Source organism: Alosa alosa, chromosome 1 (assembly GCF_017589495.1).
Source record: "Alosa alosa isolate M-15738 ecotype Scorff River chromosome 1, AALO_Geno_1.1, whole genome shotgun sequence".
NCBI classification, from domain to species: Eukaryota; Metazoa; Chordata; class Actinopteri; order Clupeiformes; family Clupeidae; genus Alosa; species Alosa alosa.
The window spans coordinates 24,911,495-24,927,272 of NC_063189.1; the positions used below are offsets into that span (position 1 = coordinate 24,911,495).

Sequence of the window (15,778 nt, forward strand, 5' to 3'; positions counted from 1 at the left end):
GATTGTTAGACAGAGCCAAGCAATGCCATCAGCTGTCAGCTGGGGGACACCTAGAGCCTTGACGCATATGATGTGGTGAATGAATCATCTGATTGGCTGGCGTGGTGTGAATGGTGGCGAGGCGATGCGCTGACTCAGGTTCCTCTGCCCCCTGGCCTGCCATCCTCCACTGGAATGAGCTGAGGGCATCTCAGAAAGCACAGAGGAAATGATCATTTACTGAGTGAGCGCTTTTCACCATGCAGTACACGCACACCTTCAAAGGTGTAATAAGGTAATATGTTAGTAGCCTGGTAGTTGTTAGTATGTAGATGCGGCTAGATAGGCTTATGATAGAAAATGGAACTGAGGTCACTATTAAAGATCTCGAGATTATACTTGTTGATTTTTGGCTATTCTTTTGGTCTTGATAGGAGGTCTAAACACACTTCTATTGACCAACCAACAGATGTAGCCTACTGAGACATTGCTAAATTCAAATGTGTGAACCCTGGCATCCTCATGTCTGGCAGCGTTTCACTGTGAGTTTTTGAGATGCTGTGAGCTAATCATGTAGGCGGCTGTCAAAACACCTCCAGCAGACACTTTGCAGCTCTGGATCACATAGGGCTAAAAACAGCAGACGCCAGAACCGGGTCTCTGCACGTTTTGTCAGCCTTGTTATGATAAAAGTGATTTAGCAGCCTAAGCTGATCCATTTGTGGTTTGTGTAAATATTATTTATGAAATGTGAGGCCTATAATGGGCGGTAATCCTATGTGAATAATTGGATAAGTGCTGTGGACCAGACGTGAGGAACAGAAAGAAGAAGAAAAAAAACGCACAGGGTTGTGCAGAAAGTAAACATGTGTTTTACATTATCCATATGTCAGACATCTTGAAAAATGTTTGATATGTGGAGATTTTGCTATTTCTATTGTGTTGGAGTTCAGTGTTGAGTATTCACATTCTCTTGGCAGCTTTGATGGGAAAAGTGGACTATCTGGCAGTTTGTTTTATTTTCAGATTGCTTTATTGTCGAAATGGTGGTGTAAAAAAAACTTCAATTTGATGAAAGCCAGTCCTTAAGCCTCTGAATGTGGACTTATTTTGGGGATTTTTAATCAAACATTTAAGGGGAAACTTATCAACAGGGGTAATAGGGGCATCAGTGGAGAGTCCACGTAGTTAGAGAAAGGTCAGCTATCTATTTACATTTTACAAGCAATACAGAGTTTTGTTAACCATATATGGTTTCATGATAGTTATAATTAATCATATTAATGAGATGCGTCCGGTGGTGATAGTCTACTCCCCCTCCAAAAGATTGGTCTGGCTTGGAATAGGACGATAAGACACCAAACTGGATCTGATGACAATGGTAACTGACAATATTTCTTTCGAGAGTCACCTGATGAACAATTTTCTTTAGATATGTCTGCATCAACTAGAAAGCTTTTAGACCACGTGAGTGTAATGTGTAATGACGGTGTCCCGACACAGCACGGGCGGCTGTGCTCTGCCTGGCATTCAAGCGTAGTTACATGGAGATAGCACGCACCGCAGCAATTTTCTAGGAATGGATGTATGTGGAGAAATCTGAATGTAACCACTTCTCACATTTTCTTATTTTCTTTCTTTTTTTTCTTTTTTTCGTTGCCCATTTTTTCTGTCTGGACTACATCTCCATGGCTTGGCCGTGCATCAGTAGAGTGTGCTGTTTGGCTCGGTTCTGGAACCAGTTTGATAAATCTGATCTCTCCGTTCCGTTAACGATTCAGAACTATTCTGACATCGCAGACCAAGAGGTTCGGTCTGTAACTAAACAAGTACTGACTGACAGGGCTCCCAGAAACGACTATGTGACACCGGATCACAGAGATTCGCCCACGGTACCGGATGGCGGTGGGAACCGGAGATCATGTCGTGGACGCACAGAACCGAGCTTCAAACCCCGAGAGGATTACCAACCTCCTTGTATACCTTTTCCAAGTGTCACTCAGTACAAGCAGGACTACAAACCCTGGCCCATTCCGAAAAAGGATAATTTCCCTTGGATTAGCAACGGGAGTAAGGGGGGCACTCTTAAGGAGAGCCCCATTAACAATCACTCCCACACAAATCACCCAAGAGTGGAGAGAGAGGAGCGGAACCGGCAGAAATGGGGCGAACCGACCGTGGGAACTACTAAGACAAGCTCGTACAGGTATGGATTTGGATGCTATCCATTCAGCCCCCTTTATACACGGTGTGGTGATTGCAAAACTGTTGCAAGTTGTTGCCCGTGGATGCTGAAGTGGGTGAGACAGATGCGATGTGCTTAAAGGAAGCGTTTAAGTGTATCTGCAGGAGTTACATAAACAGCGCAGCGTTTTTACACACGTATAGTGATAGTGTGGGCAGCGGTAGTTTCTTTTACAATCCTACTTGGCTATAATATGCGCTTTGTTTATAAACTATAATACCCCAATCCATAGTCCTGGCAAGAGTTTATATTTGGGATGCAATCACGAAAAATAAGAAGAGCTTGAGTTATAGAGCTTATTCTGTAACATCATACTGCTGTTAAGTAGTCATGAAACACAGGACTCCATGTTCTCACATAAGCACCAGTGTCATTTTTAAAGAGAGCGAACTGGAACTGCATTAATGCGAATAATGTTGAATAATTGATCTAGTGATGGACTGAAATGTATTGGAAGCGCATCATAAAGCGCTGACATTCCCTAAGGCCTGAATCACACACACACACAAACACACACACGTGTATAAAACAATCCTCTAACTCCCATCAAACCTGATATAATTTTATCGTTAACGGAAGCTCACCGGGCCCGGCTCGGTCCCGACGCACGCCATTACTCTTCTGTCTGGTTGATGTCCGATTATTGCTCTTTACACGCCACCCTGCTCGACTAAAGAGAGAGACGTTTCCATTTCTTCCTCCCTCTCTCTGTTAATTGAAACATTTTCTAGGGCAGCAGAGCTCCCGGATCTCATTATAAAAGTAAGATAATTGTATGCGAAATATAACAGTTATTCTAGTGTGATTATAGTGTTCAAGGGAAAATGTGCGAGGGTATTTATTTCTAGCCAAGGTGCTGGAGTTTTAGATGAAGCAGTGCATGTGTGTGTGGAGAGAGCATTTTCGGGGTCGTACAATTTCAACTAGGCTATAAGGTTGACCTTGATCACCCCCTGACAGATACTTATGAATATAAGCTGCATTGAGGCAATATCCCACACATTATATGTCCTTACTTGTGTAGTCGCAGGTGCAAAATAATTCTTCCTCCTAAGCCGGCTTTCAGGGACTTTCAGGGACAGAAATCTGCCTTTGATGTGATTTTCTTTCCTGACACATTTTTGTGTCACTGGTTAAGATGTCTTTGAATCCTTGTTTAAAAATCCTGTCAAGTTAGTAACAACAGAGAAGAAAAGCGTTGTTGCTGTGACAGGTACCTGTTGAATCTGTAGTGCAACTCAATAAAATTCAGAACCAAGTCCCCCTGTATAACAATGTCATTCTAATACAAGTCACTTAAGTCCATTCTTAGCACCTCTCTGCTCTATGTGCATATAGTAAACACCATGGTGTACTATTGAGCATTCTAAACACCACTGTGGATTACTGTACCTACTATGCACCACTGTGCAAAACTGCGCTTGGCTCTTTCATTAAAGCTGTTTTTGAGTAGGTCGGTGCAAATAACCAAGTTTGATTGAACGGAAGTTTGATTTTTCATGCTTTGATTTGCTTACCAACAGGCAGGAGTACCGCCCTTGGACCGGCGCACGGCCGTCCAGGCCGGCCCAGAGGAGGCCGACGTGCCTGAGCCCGGGCTCGGATGGGCCCGAGCCGCATCATGCCACCAGCTACCAGGCTGCTTTCAGCGGGGGGGAGGTCCAGCGGCAGACAGACAGCCCCCAGCTGGAGCATCCAGGAGCCCAGCCCAGCAGCGGCATTGGCCTGCCCGAGAAGTCCGAGATCCACAGTCCGACAGCCAGCCGGGTGGAGGTATGAGTGGCCTAGAGAGAGAGGAGGTCATCCTGTTCCTTCCTCTTCTCCTCCCCTTCCTCTCTGCTCATATCTTGTCCCAACCATATACGGCTTTATCATTGTAGTTTAAATGAGTCATATTTAAAATGAGGGTAGTCCCCCCAAATGTATATGCAGATAGCAGAGGTTTGGAGCAGAGAAGAACAAGGCAACAAATTGGATCTGTTGCTTTTTTCTTTCTCTCTCCAATTCTCCTCCTCTCTCCTCTTTTCTGAGTGTCCATCTTTCCAAAGATGCTGTGAAGGTTCTGCACGGTATCCTTTCAATCATCTTCCTGCCAACTCTTGATGGTTTGAGGCGATATGGAATTCCTGTTTTGAGTGCCTTAACGCTGCATTGACTCTCTAATGAAAGAGAGACACGGACGAGAAGATTCCCCATCATTACCTTCCACATGCTTCCATGAATGTAAATGAGTGCCGGAGACTGAAACATGGAACTTGATGTATGCCAGTGTACTGGTTCAGGGCGACACATTAAATATGTATACACATTATGCATACTTGTTCTCTGATCTGCCACGTAAACTCCTCTTGACACTTGGGACATGTTCTGACGGCTCGACGTGTATATGCATGTGTGGTGGTCCCAGAGGGCACACATGACTGTGACTGAACCACATTATGGAGGCATGTGTTGTCAATGCAGCTTTGAGGTTGCAGATGAGAGATCAGGAAGGAGCTGTTGTGTTCTGAGTGAGAGCGCCAAGGCCATAAGGAATGGGTTGGCGGCATAGTTGTGTTTAAAAACCATTGTCTACTCACCATTAAGATCCACTTTAGTTGAGTTTAGCCAGTGGTCAAAGACAAACCCCTCTTCATGCAAAACTATGTGGAATTAGCCTATCTGAATATGATTGGAAAAACTTGGACACTTATGTCTGCATGCTCTTACTGTATGTGTTTAAGACACCGTTAGAATGTGTGTAAGGCACAGTAAGGAACCGTTACAATGTGTTTAAAGGCACAAGGACCAGTAATGTGTAAAGCACAGTTAGAATGTGTTTAAGGCACAGTAAAACGCAGTTACTGTTTAAGACACAGTAAGGAAGAGCAATGTGTTTAAAACACAGTTAGAATGCATTTAAGGGACAGTAAATCACAGTTATGATGTGTTTAAGGTACAGTTAGAATATGTTTACAGTTTACAGTTAGAGTAAGGTATCTCGTCCTGCTCTTCATTTTAATCAGGACTTGCTCATCTAATCCTTGTGCTTTAAATTCTGCATTAATGTGTTCAATGATGTCAAGTTGAATGCATAAAAAAGCTTGATGTACAGATTCAAGAGGAATTATTATCTGAATCCAAATCCAAAATTGAATAGTATAGAAATGAGGAAAAGAGGATTACAGATCTGAATGAATGACCTATGTTTGCCTACAAAAACTTACTAATAGCTTTGATTATTTTTATGTATTGGAGTTAGGATTTGGGGTTGGGATCATAATAATGTTAGCAACCCATACGTTTCAATTTAAAGGAGCCGTTTTGCCTATTAAAAGAGGTTATGCCATGTTATGTATATGTAATGTGTGCAGAGATTAGTGTTGTGACACTAGGGTTACAATGTATGCTGCCCTATGTTGCTTGACTAGATTATGGGCCCTGCTCGAGAAGCACCTCTTTGGCAGGGGAAGATGCCCTGTAGGTAGGTCAGTGCCCTGTGAATCCCACAGAGGGGCCATCTGCTTGAAGGGGCAGGAGAAGATGCCCCATCTGTGCCCAGGAGTTTCGCTCTGGCACACTCTCTCACCTCTGATTTCCACGGCTGGCATCCAAGCCTTTAATAGGAGTTCAGTTCTTGCACATCAGATTACAGAGACCTTGAGCGGAGACTGGCACTAAAACAGTGAGATATTTGTCTGGTGGGCATGTGTAATATTTAAGCTGTGAGAGATGGCATGAAAAAGTAGTTCACACCATAGTTCACACCAGTTTTTTTTCCCCTTTTTTTGTATACGAGATGCGTTAACTGGATGCGCCTGATGAGCTGTATTTCTTGTGAACGGGCCTCAGAAACACAAAAAAGTTTCAGCATGGCTCTAGAGCTGAAACTTTCTTCTGCCATTTTCTTCAATTCAACATAGCTGAGGGCTCTCTGCACATTGTACACTCATACACATACACACATCGGCCAACATTTGGCAACATGTGCAATGCATGTGTGTATGTAATGTATGTTGACTGCATTGATGCCCATGTGCTGCATTGCAGCCTGTAAGTATCTAAATTCTGCTCTGTGCCATTCCGCATGGTCAGCCAGCTGTGGTGGTCACTGCGTGCGGGAGCCCTGTGAAATGGCGTTGGCCGTCCTCTCTGAGGATTTAGTGACAGGCGGGCAGGCACCTCCCTCTCTCACCCCACCCTCCCACTCCCACGAGTGTCAGCTGGACAGGCAGGGCTGCTTTGAGGACTTGACTTATTATAATGATGTTGTTGTTGTTGTTGTTGATGATGATGATGATGATGATGATGATGATGATGATGATGATGATGATGATGATGATGATGATGATGATGATGATGATGATGATGATGATGATGATGATGATATTATTAAGAGGAAGATGAAAAAGAAGATCCAAGATGAAACTGAAGGGGTTTAGGCAATACACTGTACCTGAGTACAAAGAGATAAAGGGCTCACACTTTATTGTGAGACAGGCAAAATGCTGGCAGCTCTCAGTTGTGATCAATAGAGAGCTGATCTGTGAACATTACACAAAACATTCCAGATCAATATTAAATAATCCAGACTCTTGCACTCTGGCTGAGTCATTATCAATACTCCCTGATGGAGCTCTGAGCACAGAGAAAAATGCCTGCACTACAAATGATACCACATTTCAGTGGTATTATTTGAGACAGTGATAGTATTTGCATAGGCATGTGAATTATGCAGCATTATTCAACAGCCTCTGTCATGAATTAATCAAACCTCTGTCAAATGAATCCAGGCTTTATTAGCGTTCATAAATTGCGTGAAATATTGGTGCCCTAATCCCTCCCTCCCTCCCTCCCTCCCATTAATCTAGTGTGAGCGGTAACCAGGGCTCCGAACCGGTTCAAGGAACAAAACGAAAACCTAAAACGAACGGAATTTTATGGAATTTTACGAGAGCGGAAACGAAACGAAAACAAAATGGTCTTCAACTGTTCCGGAACAGAAACGTTATTCTGAAATCCACAAAACCGGTTAATAACGGTTTTTTTTTTCGTTCTCTATATAACAGCTTAATAATTTGATTTCTGCAGTTTGAAATAAAAATCGAATGAATGGACCTTTGGTCCAAATGGGTATATTTTGTCTTGCTGTTGTAGTGTAACCTATCCGTCTGCCACTTCGATCTTAGGCCAGCTCGGTGAGCGTAGGCCAGTGTTTCTCAAAGTGTGGTCCGGGGACCACTGGTGGTCCATGCGAGCTGTTGTAAAAAAATAATATAGATGCGTTGTTTGCAATATTGAACCAACGTATGTAAATCCAAAGTTCTGCAATACTGCCTATGTAAGCTATGCCAATTTAAAGCATATGAATCCTCTGACACAATAAGCAAGGTGCAAAGACAATAAGCAAGGTGGGTTCAGTGTGTAGGCCTAATTATACGAAATAATTTCGTTTTCAAGCCCTGGCGGTAACACAGCGGTGCACCAGTGTCACAGTTAGCAGTTAGCCATTCCTCCACTGGAGGCTGGAGTGCAGACTGTCAATGAGCAGATGAAATGTCAACATCAGAGTGATCCATGACGTCTTGACTTGGGGGTCTGTGGTGCGAAGAGCAGTAGGGGGCTTGCTTTCTGTGCTCGGGGGTGGCTATTTGCAGCAGGAGCTCAGGCCGTGGAATGAGAGAATGCTGGCTGCTCCTCTCCTCATCCATATTCAGCGCAGGGACGCGCTCGCTCGGCAGCAGCACTTCGGTTTTGGATCACGAGGCCCTGTGCTGATCAGGGATGCTCTACTAGAGCAGGGGGTGAACTGTGTGATGAGGGTGAGCTCTATACATGCAGGGTGGTGCGGGGGGGTTGGGTTCAGAAGAATTGAAAGAATTGAAAAGAAGAGATTCCAAACTTCAATGTGGGCTTGATAGTGCTGTAAAGCATTATCTACTCACCATTAAGATCCACTTTAGTTGAGTTTAGCCAGTGGTCAAAGACAAACACATCCACCCCCACATGCAAAATTATGTGAAATTAGCATATGAATATGATCGGAAAAACTTGGACACTTATGTCTGCATGCTCTTATGTTTGTGTGTCCTTACTCTGAGACAACCTTTTGACTCATCATCAAACTAGGGTGTGTGAATGAAGGATGGCTGTATAGTCCTGGTATGTGTGTATGTGTGTGTGTGTGTGTGTGTGTGAGTGTGTGAGTGTGAGTGAGTGATGGTTGAATTGTCTGACTCTGGTGCCATCCGTGTATGTGTGTGTGTGTAAGAGAGAGAGAGAGAGTGAGCGATGTCTCTATTGTCTGCCTGCAGTGCTGCCTTCCTCTTGCCCTGTTGTGGTGGGGCTGGCTGAGTGGCCAGAGGCCCAGAGCTGTGTGCTGTGTGAGCTCAGGGGTGTGGGGGGTGTGGGTGGTTGTTAGAGAGGCCAGGCGTGGAGGACAGCAAATCAAGAGGCCCGCTCCTCCTCCTCTCACTTGGAAGCATTCCCCTTTCCCACGATAGCCATGAGCTCACACACACACACCGTGCCAGCACAGTGGGTCTGGGAGGGGAGAGATGGCATGAGTGTGTGTGTGTGTGTGTGAGAGAGAGACATGGAGAAAGAGATTTAGAGACTGTGTGTGTGTATATGTAAGAGGTGGAGAGAGTGTGTGTGTATGTGTGTGTGTGTGTATGTGTCTGAGACAGAGATGGAGAGCGAGTGTGTGTGTGTGTATGAGACAGAGATGGAGAGGTGAAGCAAAGTGAGTAGAGGAGTGCTTAAAAGAGAGTGGGGTAAGCAACTAAATGATGGATGATTTTCCATTTTCCTCAAGTGTGATGCAATGCCACGACTTGCAGTGTTTTTCAGCGGTAAAGCAATTCCACAGATAGGCAGACCTGCTGAGACACACACACACACACACACAAATACATACACACACTTGTCTGAAATCATTTCTCTAAAGCAGCAGTCACTATTTGCAAACAGGCCACTTCCTGTAAATTAAATCCCATATTTCTCCTGTGACTTATCAGCTGTTTACTGGAAAAGCAAGAGAGAGAGAATAACAAGAAAGGGAGAGAGAATAACAAGAAAAGGAGTGCTAGAGAGAAGATGAGGGAGAGATGATGAGAATGAGTGAGTCAGAGCACAAGAGCATAAGAGACTGAAAGAGAGAGCAAGAGAGAGAGAGAAAATAGAGAGACTGAGTTGTTATATAGCTCCCATTAATTGTCTGTTATTGTTTTCCAGGACCAGCTGGTGCGGACCAAGCTCTCCCCCAACCCCTCTGCCGTGTTCCAGAGTGGATCCCGCATCTTCAACATCTAATGGTGTGCTCCAGACACACCCACCACATCCACACCCCCATCCACACCCGCAATCACAACCCCCATCCACCACCTGGCCCCACACACACAAAGAGGCTGCCCTCCTGCTGCTCCACACGTCCCCGATGTCTCTCCTGCTCTCCAACTACCTAACTGGACCCACCAGAGGACCGTGGCACGATGATTTTGTTAATTTGCGAAAAAAAAGGCATCATAAAGTAGACTTGATTTGATGAATACACCTGATTTTCTGCTCCTTCACAAAAGGCATTATAATGAGGCTGGCACAGATGAATACTGTACATGTGACGTTTGTGGGCTTTAGAGTGCCAGTCAGGTGTGTGTGTGTGTGGATCAGGACCATGAGGGGGGGCTTTAGAGTGCCAGTCAGGTGTGTGTGTGTGGATCAGGACCATGAGGTGGGGCTTTAGAGATCGGAGGTGAGAGGGATTCACTCCATCAGTTCCACACAATGGGAAATCTATGCAAAGGAGGAAGGTGGGTGGGCGGTGTTGGGGTTGGAAAGTGCAAGGGGGAAAACATGGCATGTGTGTGATAAAGACAGTGAGGGAAAATAAGTGTGGGAGAGCAGTCATCAAAACACACATACACACACACACACACATTTAAGAGATGAGAGACACACGACACAAAATAAATCCCTCCCATCAATCCCTTGCTTTTATGGTCCCAGTCCTGGGGGAAATCAAATATGCATGTTGCGAATATAGTTTGACAAAGCATCTCTGCAGTGTTAGAATACTGATGAACAACATGGCTGCTCAGTAAGCTATTGTGAGTGTTTGTGTGCTTGTTAAGATGGAATGACTTTTGCTTAACTTTTCTTTGTTTTGGACATATTCTCCATTTGATTCTCAAGGGATGTCTGTATGTGTATGCTTAAAAACATATTGATGCCCCCAATGTTATGCTGTGCTGTCTGCAAGATTTGTATCATCATCAAAAAGATGCTTGGGAATATTTATTAATTTTTTTTAATTCCACCACAAAACTCTTTTCTGACATCTTGGACCAGTTGTTAGATTTTATTTTGTAAATTTGTTGTTGAATAAAAAAAAGGTTGAAAAGATCATATTAAATGTTAAAATTAAAACATTAGGTTCTTACATGAGTCTTGTTTTTTTTATTTATTAATTTTAAATTGTAAAGGGTTTAGGTCTGCTTTAATGGGCTTTTTGAGTTGTTCTTAATAAGGGACTATTATGTGTTGTGACAAGCTTTGAAAGCCACTCTTGTTCCGTATAAATCCCCATCAGGATTAGTGTCTAGTACTAAAAATGAGATCAATCATCTCTTCCTCTCTCTAGAGTAAACTACAGACTTCTGATGACACAGTGTAATTAGACTATCAAACAGCTGTTTGATTCCTTTGCCGTTATACACACACTCCCTCATCATTCCATCATACTGTGGGGTGTGGATGGCAGAACCGACACAGCGTTCCCGTCCTGGTTAGGTGAGAACCGTCTCTCCAGGTGGAACAGTGCTAGAAACACAGCTATGTAGCATTTGAGTTCCCTGTCAAGAAGGAAAAGCTCACTCACTACCAAACTCCTTTAGGATTAACTAGGAAGGACATTGCTTTTCTGGACGAATGTGCAAAAATTCCCTGACCATCCAAAATCTTGTGGAAAACCTTCCCAGATGAGTTGAAGCTGTTATAGTTGCAAAGGGGGGGGGGTAATTCCAAAATAAAAATGCTAACAGATTTAGAATGGACTAATTGTAGGCTATATACATCTCATTAGCACCCCACGACAGAGAACAAGTCTCTGCACCAACTGGGCCCACTCTGATGGAGCAATGAGGACTTTAGGGTGAAAAATGATCCGCTGACCAACACACTGGAGAGGTGGGTTAACCATTTTAATACAAGAATATTCATGATCTTTTCTTCTCGATGCACACTGGAAAGTGAAAATACAATGGTGAGATATATTCTACAATACTTACAGACGATTTTGGTCAAACTTTCAGGCAGGTCATCACTCATTAACCATGAACATGCAACAAGCATGTGTGTAACCCACCCCCACAAAACACACACTCACAGATCCAGACCCTTTCAAAACCAGCTCTCATACAAAGGCATACGCAATCAGCAGAACAGACAGAGACAACAGCCAAATGTTTATGCCACATAGCACAGGCAAACACATACACTTACTGTAAGTGACATACACACCACATCCATGTTGCTGGTCGTATGGATCCAACCAGGCCAAACAGAAACGGAGTCCACTTAAAAACTGCCCTCTAATCTGTTTCAGAGCTATGCCAGTTTACACCCACAACATATATTAAGACTACTGCAAACCGGCTTACAGGTTGGTCAGTGACGACAAAGCTATTCATGAGTCATGTCATAAAAAGGCCCAGACTGTAAAAAGAAAGACGATGGCTGATTTAAGTTAGAAAACAACCTGCAATGTGAGAATTCTCTTTTCATCCTTCTGTACCAGACACCAGCGACAGTGTTCCATCACTGGTCTCACAACTCGACTTGTCAGGACAGGAAGCTAAATTTGCACAAAACTGCAGCCGTGGCAGCTCTGCACCCAAGCACTCAGTCATCAATATTTGATGCCATGATGCACCTGTGAGAGGTGGAGCTGCAGACACATGATTCTCTCAAACAGCATAATTCATGTTGGTGAATGTCAGGAGAGGGTTCCCTTCTTATGGTAACTTTAGGAGTTAAAAAAGAAATCACAAGAAATTATTTTAGATGAAAACTAGACCGGCTGCAAAAAGGCTGCATCGGTCGCTTCGATTGATTTCAAAAACAAGCTTTAACATTCACTTTTTGAGGAATTAATATCAATCTTTGAAGTACATTTAAAGAAGCTCAAGACATCGACTTAAGCCATTCAGAAACATATTACGTAGTTATCAGACAATGCCAACAATGCTGGATAACAACCATTATTAGACCTAAAACATTAGTATGTGTTGAGAATAATTTAATTCATTCACCACCCTCTGATGCTGGTATAAAAATCTGCCATGGACATAACACATGTTCCATATCCAATACTCTTATCTTGCAGGCAACATAATCATTAGGTTTCATAATGTGCATATACAGTACACTCTTATGCAAACCTTCCTGCGCAACTGAGGTTATCTGTGTTTGTGGGACCCAGATGATGAGGATCTCCTACAGACTCCAGGGTGCTGCAGAAACTGGGCAGGCCCACGTCTGGCCTGCTTCTGGGCCAGAGGCACTGAACCATCTGTCCATCCGTGGGCTGAGGCTCTGGACTGAATGCCAGGAAGGTCCTCTGCAGGTGCTGCTGTAGCATAGGTTCCCTTCAAGCAGCTGTTTGGTAAAGGTCATCTGACCCGACCTCCAGGCCATGCTGGATGAGCTAGTGATTGGATGCGAGTGGTAAAAGCACTTCACCTGGATGCTGTTTTTACAGGGCCGAGTGACTTCACTAGTCTTAGAATACACGCGCGCGCGCGCACATATGCGCGCACACACACACACACACACACACACACACACACACACACACACACACACACACACACACACACACACACACACACACACACACACACACGCACACGCCAACCGCATTTACGCACGCACGCGACGCGACAACCTGGAGATTTAAGGCCATATTCACCTTAGACACACGCCACACATTATCGGCACACACACACACATGTAACACACACACACACGCGCACACGCACACACACACACACACACACACGCAGCACACACGCACACACACACACACACAGAGGATCATGTGCTTCACACTCCCTTGTTGAGAGTGTGATAATGTTAAACACTCATAGAATAGTCCAATCAATGCCCACTGACGCCCAGCAACTCTGCCTATATATCCACATGCATTTTATAGCGTCAGTATATGGTCACAGCCCCCAAAGTCTTGACTTGACTTGACATCAGTATTACACATAACAGTATGGCAGTAAACTGCCTGGTGAAGCCTTCAGAATGATCACCCACAGTAAATAAACACCCCCCACACACACAGCTTCTCTTGTAACAACTAATATTTGCTTGGGGTTCACTGTGGTCGTTTGCCCTCTTAAATACAGCCAACCCCAGACTGGTTTAATGCTCGACGGGCGGGTCCAAGGCTCAGGTGCCATGGCGATGATTCTGCTTGTTCTCTGGAGCTCCGGAAGGACGTGTGTGGTTGGTTTGCCTGCTGGCCTGGCTTGTGCGTGTGTGGCGGCGTTTCCGGCAGCGACGGGCCTCAGTCCGCGTGGCCATTCTCCTTGAGCAGGACGCCCATGTAGCGGTTGGTCAGGAAGTCATAGGCTGGAATGCTGCTAACCGACTGGTGCACGTTCATGACTGACACCTCGCGAGGCGCTCTGGATTAGACAGGACGTGGGATAGGGTGGAGTTAGAAGAAGGCAGTGTCAATACACTCAATCAGTTTCAGTTCATTTCAAATTGTACTGTTCATACTGAGCTTAATCAGAGACTTTCTAATGAGGAGACACAGCACTCAAAAAATGCTTCATAGAAATGCATGGGGTTAGTTTGTAACGCCAATATGGCAGTTGTCTACACATATCCCAACCCTTCCGTGGCAAAATGTCGACATGTGAATACATTGAGCCAATCATGTGGTGTGTTGTGAATACATTGAGCCAATCATGTGGTGTGTTGTGAACACATCGTGCCAATCATGTGTTGTGATCTAGCTGCTGAAGCAAGGTTGGTGTCATGAAGCCTTGCGCACGCACATTTCTGCCGAAATAGATGCCCGATAAGTGCCCAAAAAGCGTTCAATATGGCCGCCGAGTGGAGGGACTTGCCTAAAAGGACTTAATTCAGTTGGAACGCCACAACTTAACCTCTGTAGCCATGTTTTTAGAAGTGTCTGAATGTGGAGATAAGAAACCAGCAAAAACTTATGCAAGGCTAAGTCTTCTTCTAAACACACACACACACACACTGCAAACAGCTCCAGGAGACAACTACTGTGTGTTTTGGTCTGGCATCTGGTAAACAGTGAGCTCGCTAGAGAGACTCACATCTCAGCTGGGTTTCTCTCTCCTCTCTCTCTCTCTGAGCTAATCCTGTTTTTATCAGTAAGACAACACAACAATAACAAGTGTTTACTGAGGCAGGCAGGAGACCCTGCAGCCAAGGCTGGATTAGAATCCTTCCTCTGCAGCTTCTGAAGGCTCAGGACAACAATGTGCTTCCTCACTACAGAGCCCTCACCACATTACTTACAGAGCTTGGGACTGGCATCCGCCACGTGTTCATAGGTGCGGTGTGTGTGTGTGTGTGTGTGTTTGAAAGGAGTGCTCTGTGTGATGCACATTTGGATACGCGGTTATGTGTGTGTGTGAAATAGATGTGGGCAGAGTCTGTGTGTGTATATGAGTGCATTGTCTTATAGATGGTTTGAAATGGATGGCTGTATGGTGAGTCTGTGTGTGTATAGTCAGTGCACACACTTATAGATGGTTGTACACACACACACACACACACACACACACACACACACACACACACACACACACACACACACAGACAGCAAAAGCCTCCTCTCCTCCCAACAGGGCTGACACCAGTGTCTGACACCACTGTCTCCAACTTCGCTTCCTCTGCTGTCACATATACATATACACACACACACACACAAAGAATATCTAACAATTTATATATACATCTTTCCATAAGCCTCACTTCCAAACTCACTTTGAGTCCTCCCCTGTCTATTGGGAATGATAGATCACACTCAGACTCAGGCTCAGACTCAGGCTCAGACTCAAAGGACAAACACAACTGGCCCGGGGAAAGTGGAGACAACTTAAAGCAGCAAACAGTCCTTCATCATCGTCTGCTTCCAACCTTAACAGCAGGTGACAGAGGAGAGGTGGCGCGATGATGGATGGCTAAACAACAGGAGAGAGGGGAGCATCTCACCTGTTCTGGGGGGCCTTCATGTAGGCGTTGCCCAGGGCTTCTCTTAAGATGTCACTGGCAAACTGCTCTGTGGCCTAAAACCAGACAAGGAGGAAAATGGATTGGCCTGAGGTTGAGATTCAGTAGGACTTTTTTCCCCTTCAGACTATTTTTACACTATTTCAGACTATTTTCAGTTGCTCCTCCTCCCCACAGCATTTAAACCAAAGCAGATAAACACAGTAAAGAGCAAAAGGTAAAAAGTAAAGGAGGAAGGGAATTCAGAGAGTGGCGCTGCGGCCGGAGGAGCAGGGCCTCAGGGTGGCC

At 44.7% G+C, this 15,778-nt stretch overlaps 2 protein-coding genes across 2 annotated transcripts in view; one reads left to right on the forward strand and one right to left on the reverse strand.

The window, feature by feature from the left end:
* The first annotated feature begins 1,361 nt into the window (after nucleotides 1–1,361).
* map6d1 (MAP6 domain containing 1) lies at nucleotides 1,362–10,635 on the forward strand. The gene is made up of 3 exons (XM_048237349.1): nucleotides 1,362–2,185; nucleotides 3,748–3,997; nucleotides 9,440–10,635. The coding sequence occupies exons 1-3, from the start codon at nucleotides 1,563–1,565 to the stop codon at nucleotides 9,515–9,517; spliced, it is 951 nt and encodes a 316-aa protein (XP_048093306.1). The 5' UTR covers nucleotides 1,362–1,562; the 3' UTR covers nucleotides 9,518–10,635.
* Nucleotides 10,636–13,453: 2,818 nt separating this feature from the next.
* Nucleotides 13,454–15,778, reverse strand: part of yeats2 (YEATS domain containing 2) — a 48,914-nt gene continuing 46,589 nt past the window's right edge. The window contains exons 29-30 of the mRNA XM_048247226.1: nucleotides 15,473–15,546; nucleotides 13,454–13,899 (exon numbers count right to left, since the gene is read on the reverse strand). Of these exons, the coding sequence (XP_048103183.1) occupies nucleotides 13,779–13,899; nucleotides 15,473–15,546 (195 nt within the window). The 3' untranslated portion in view covers nucleotides 13,454–13,778. The remainder of the gene's footprint in view (nucleotides 13,900–15,472; nucleotides 15,547–15,778) is intronic.